The sequence below is a fragment of the Ctenocephalides felis genome, unplaced genomic scaffold (genome assembly GCF_003426905.1).
Source record: "Ctenocephalides felis isolate EL2017-DRISC unplaced genomic scaffold, ASM342690v1 CF-g0.4_SCAFFOLD_03572, whole genome shotgun sequence".
NCBI classification, from domain to species: domain Eukaryota; kingdom Metazoa; phylum Arthropoda; class Insecta; order Siphonaptera; family Pulicidae; genus Ctenocephalides; species Ctenocephalides felis.
The window spans coordinates 29128390-29134389 of NW_020539726.1; the positions used below are offsets into that span (position 1 = coordinate 29128390).

Here is a 6000-nt window from a genome sequence, read left to right on the forward strand (position 1 = left end):
TTTATCGATTCATTATAATAGTACATTGTTAGTTGATTCATTTTAGTAGTAATTTGATCTAGTCTTTGGTCTTTGTAGTAATGGAACTAGTGGTGTATGGCATCGTTTCTTAAGGCAAATTGCTGGAACTTTCCGTACCGTAAAGAAATATTCGAGGACTATTAAACCTTTTCAAATATATTATTACAAATACTGTAACTTTCATTATTTTTGCTATCTCGTTCAGCAAATCAAATGTAAATCATAAATCAATTTATCTCCAGAACATTAACAATCGTCATTTCATTTCAAATTCAATTTCAAAAAAAAAGTTGCCTGATTTACACAAAATTGAAGAAGTGCTCCCGTACAGTCACAGTCTAAACGCATTTGCAAATAATTCTGTGCGACATTTTCACTCATACTGTGCTTAGCTTGGCGGTATTTTCACATTTTTCAATAGTTTTCCAGTGTTCCAGTACATAAACAGTCTAGACGCACTTGGGTGAACATTTGTACCAGAGTGGCGCTTAGACTGTGCTTAGCCTGGGTAAATTTTTGAATTTTTAATCCAAAATTCCAAAAATATTTTTTAAAAAAAAAATTGAAAACCATTTTTTTTCCGAAAGCAATTATTTTCTTGAAACAAGCAGAAAGTTCTTTGAATCATTTAAATCGGACACTTAGTTCTCTCAAAAATTTCCCATTTTTTAACATTTAGCTCTCTATCTCCGAAACCGCTGGGCCTACCTTTGCCAAATAACAGTTTTCCCTTTAAGGCAAATTACTGGAACTTCCAGTATCGTAATGAAATATTCAGAGAATATTAAATGTTTTCAAATATATATAAGTGATATTTTAAGTGTATAAGTAGGCTTTAGAATTTTGGCTAGAATTAAACTTATTAATCAAAAGAAAACTTGGAAATAAAAAAAAATTGCTTTCCCTAAAATCAATAGTTTAGTCAACACAAGCAGAATGTTTTTTGAATCATTCTAATCGGATGCTTTGTTTTTTCAAAAACCGCCATTTCAGAAAACCGGTTTTTGAATTTTAATTTTGCTAAAAAACTGGTTTTAGCCGGTTTTCGAATTTTATATAGAAAATAAATTTTTGCTCGTATGCTCTTTGTAATTTATCGGCAAATCTATTGTGATTTAGAGCAGTATTTGACTGAATTTATTTATTGTTCAATTTTATGGATAGTAAACAAAATTATTTTAATTTTAATTAGTAGAACTAAAAATAATAGTTTATCTTGATTAAATAACTTTGAAAATAATTATTCGTTATTCATGCATCATTTTCACGTATAAGAATGAAAATATTTTTATGATAGTCAAAGGAAAGTTTTCGAATAAATAAAAATAATACATTCATTAAATAAAAAAAAAATAAAAAAATATTAGATACATGTTAATACATACATATTGCCTGTTCCGAGCAATTTTAATTAATTAATTTTAAACATTCTAATTGTTTTTTTGTTTAATAAAATCGGTTTTTTGAAAGCCGACAAACCATATTGAATACTGATTTACAATTAGTAGCTTATTTGGATGATCTTCAATTTTTAAAATAAAGTAGAATATTCTAAACAGTAGTGTTCAAATTCAAAAAAATCAAACAATGTCATTTACCATTTTCCCATGGTCCAGTTATAATCATGCTGTGACACCTACATTCAAACTAGATCATTATACGACTTCAAAAGGCAGAAAAAACAGTGACGTGTGCTCGAATTGGAAATAATAATAATAACAAAATTCTCTCAACTTCACTAAAGTGGGATAACAGAGATTTTTGCCCGAGGGCTCGAAGTAGGGCATGTTTAATGGGGCGTACTATAATTGCTAGGGTGTCGTTTCGAGTTGTGAAAAGCAGAGGGATGATGAGAAAACAGAGGTTACAAATCTCGGAGAAATAAAATTGAATTGGATTTTGTAAGTGACAAAACACTAAACTGATTTTTTATAAATAGGTTCTTGAAAACTTATGATTTAAAATCTAATTTTGAAAATGAAATATGCTCTTCATTTTTTTAACAACAATATTTTGAAAGCAGAGGGGAAAAAATGTATAACCAACTATCATCTTGATTCTTACAACGTTGCTATCGGAAGATAAACGGCAATATTTGAAAATCCATAAAAAAAGTATTTTCTTTCTTCTTATTTGTTTTAGTTGTGAGCTTTGTTGTTTAGTTTACGAGACCTTAATATAATTTTTAAGCATAGATTACTTAATTGTGTTATAAGATATATAGTTAACTTTAACAGTTTTTTTATATAACCTCTGTTAAAGCTCACACGTGGGTGGGGTGAAAAGGACCAATTGAATTTTTACTCTGGCAAAGTTGTCAACAATGGAAAATATTGAAAAAAAAAATGAATTTGAAAACAGCAATTTTACAAGAGATAAATAAAATAAATAAAATTTTTAACTCTGCTGCTGAATATTTCTGACAAAATACCAGATCAAGGTTATACACAGAGTTTTATCTATGTAAAAAATGTAGCCAAATGTTACTTTACATAGTCAGATTACGCTTTATTTGTTGTGATGTAATAGATTTGGTTTTCACAATATAATTGCTCAAAGTCAAATTGGACCTTCGTGCTCCTCCCTACCCTATTTCTTTTCATATTTAAAATATTTTTCATGTTTAATTTTCTATATTTTTAATGGATTTTTTCTGTTAAGCATTTTATGTCCGAAATTATTTTTCACTTGATATTTATTTTTTATGATATTTATCAGTTACAAATAGCAATAGTTACAGGTATCAGTTACAGGATTTTTATAAAAAATACAGATGAAAATTTAGAAATTCTAGATGAAAATGTATTTATTGAATATAAACTCCAGTATAAATTATAGAGATAGTCATGACATCATTTTCATTGGTTTTATTATGTAAAATCATTTTTCATTTGAACTATAAATTTGTTGATAATGTAAATGTCCCAATACAAAATGCGTATAAAATTTATACTGTTTTTCTCAAATTTTCGAAATATTTTATTGGTTGCCAAATAATTTTATTCGATTTTTTCTGATATATGCTTTTTCCCTACTTATTTTTTGCTTATTATTTATTTTCAATGATATACATTATTTATAAAAATTAAATATATTGAACTATGTCTGATTATTAACTTCCAGTAGATTGTTATTAAGTTATAGTAATCGCAAAAAAATCGAAAAAGAAAATTTTTATATATCTACGTTCCAAAGGTTTTTGAACATTTTGGCATACCTTAGAAAAAATGGATGTAGGTGTGTGTGCGCGGATACAAATTTTTGTCGACAATTTCGGGAACACCGATTAACCGATTTGAATAATTCAAAAAACATTCGATTTGTATTAATAAGTAGACGTGCTGATTAGTTTTTGGCGAAGGCAGGTCTAGCCGTTACTAAGATACGGGGCAAAAAGTGCCAAAACCGGAAACTCAGTTTTTAAGAAAACGGGGCGTCCGATTTTAATAATTCAAAAATTTTACTTGTATTGACAAGAAGAAGAACTGATTAAATTTTTGGGAAGGCAGGTCCAGCGGTTATGGACTCTCAATAAAAATTAGTAAAAAAATGTCATTTGGTGGTCAAAAATGTTTATTGGACATATGTACATCAAATTATCAGAAATTTTATAGAGATTTTAATAATGTGTACACATTTTGTGTAAATTTTTTTGAGTTCTGTACCAAGTTTTCCAATTACGGTACGGGAAGTTCCAGCAATTTGCCTTAAGGCACGATGCCATGCACCCTACTAGTTATTATTATATATATATATATATTTATATATATATATATATATATATCCACCCCTGATTCGTATTATTGGCATCGTTAAGCAAACTCCGGTGTCAAAGGGCGCCCCGTAGCCGTAACGCCTGGAACTGCGCGACGACCGACGACTCAGCCGTTTTTATTTTTATATTTTTCGTTTTAACTTGTGTCGTGTTAATTATCGAAGACGCTTTATAATTGGCGATTCGACACGCGTCAACGACTTCATAATATTGTTGAAATATATATAGACTTTTATACGATTTGAAAATATTAAAGAAAACGACGTAAGAATTGACGAAATAATAAGTTAATGATAAATAATAAGTGTGGCCATCACCTCATAGTCTTTAAGAATCATTTTATATTTTAATTGACTATTTATAAAATCAGAATACAAGAAGAGAAAGATGAAGTATGTTTGTTCGAACAAGTTTCCAATAGTGCATTGAGCCAACGCCCTACATCAGTCTGATCCGTATCATTGTTTTTGAAGAGTGAAAAAAAAGTGTTCATGTTTTCTTCATTTCTCATAACAAGACTGAACCTTTGGTTTAATACTCAATTTGCTGTTGGGTACATAGCGTTTAGAAATTTCGCCATCAGTGAGGAATTTCCTTGCATAAATATGTATATTGCTTTGCGGCCACTTTCTGAATTTTTATGTTCAAATTCTTTTAATAAGAACTGTCAATTGTATACAGGTAGAACACTTTGTTATTACCAGCAATTAATTTTTGCTTGGATAATTCGAAGTCATAATGATAATTTGTTTTCAAAAGTGTGCGTTGGATATGGCTGTGATAAATTTCGTGGGTACGGTTGTGACATGTATTTCTTGTCCTTTGCGGGTAAAGATTGAACAGATAAAAAAAATCTAACTTAAGCAAGACAAAATACGAAAGTCAAACGGAAAAGAAAATTCAGTACAAGATGAAAAAGGATTTTACAAAAATTCTTATGATGATAATAAAAAATAAAAATGATCGGTAAACACGGATCAACCGATTTGAATAATTCAAAAAACATTCGATTCGTATTGATAAGGAGACGTGCTGATTAGTTTTTGGCAAAGGCAGGTCTAGCCGTTCCGAAGATATGAGACAAAAAGTGCTAAAAACGGTAACTCAGTTTGTAAGAGAACAAATCGTCCGATTTTAATAATTCTAAAAGCATTTTACTTGTATTGACAAGATGAATAACTGATTAAATTTTTGAGAAGGCAGGTCCAGCGATTATGGACTCTCAATAAAAATAAGTTAAAAAAATGTCATTTGGCGATCAAAAATGTTGTGGACATATGTACATCAAATTATTAGATATTTTATAGAGATTTTAATAATGTGTACGTATGTTGTGTAAATTTTTTTGGGTTCCGTACCAAGATTTTTATTTACGGTACAGGAAGTTCCAGCAATTTGCCTTAAAGCACGATGCCTTGCACCCCACTAGTTTAATTAATAAGAATTAACATGAATTTTTTTTTAATTTGTAAAAATATGTCTAAATGAGCGATGTAATCAATTAGAAATTAGATGTAGCCGTGGACCTTATACTACAATAGTATAAGGTCTATGGATGTAGCATTTTTTTAAATTATTATTATTATTATTAATTTTGACTTATCTTATTATTTTAAACTAAGATAATTTTTTATATTGTATATTTTTTACTCACCATCGGGAAATACTTGTCTCATTTTCAGGTAACTTGTGGTCAATCGAATGACACTGGCTTTGTCCAATTGTGAAGTGATGGCAGAAGGCAGGGGCAGCAATTTCGCAAGTTCCAGAAACTCAGCATTCTCTTTTTCCCGACGACTTCGTGCCGCATTTTTGCTCTTTTCCTTCATCGCGAGGGTGACTTTGAGTCCTGAGCAAATAAAGGTCAGATTAGACTTAAGTTAAAGTTGGGGCACATAGTAAAAATCAGTAAAATTGAAATGGAACATTAGCAACTGGCTTTGGCAAATTGTTTAATTATGAAAGTTTTATATTAGATACCATCTTCTTGTATTACTTAGGGTTGGTGATTGTAACTGCCTACCTCTGATTCTACTACTTATCAACTACTATTGGATGCTAGAAAAACATTAGATGCATTTGACGCAGCGCTAAGGGAAATGATTAGTGGCAATGTTTTATTTTTTTTAATAGGAATTTCGACTTTGATCCTTAGCCTTATACTTTTGTCTTAATCTTTTTTATTCGAGTGAATCATATTCCAT

General features: G+C 29.7%; 1 protein-coding gene across 1 annotated transcript in view; it reads right to left on the reverse strand.

The window, feature by feature from the left end:
- Positions 1–5625, reverse strand: part of LOC113388345 (single-minded homolog 1) — a 31804-nt gene extending 26179 nt beyond the window's left edge. Inside the window, exon 1 of the mRNA XM_026625733.1 lies at positions 5451–5625. Coding sequence (XP_026481518.1) covers positions 5451–5625 — 175 coding nt within the window. The remainder of the gene's footprint in view (positions 1–5450) is intronic.
- Between the last annotated feature and the right edge of the window lie 375 nt (positions 5626–6000).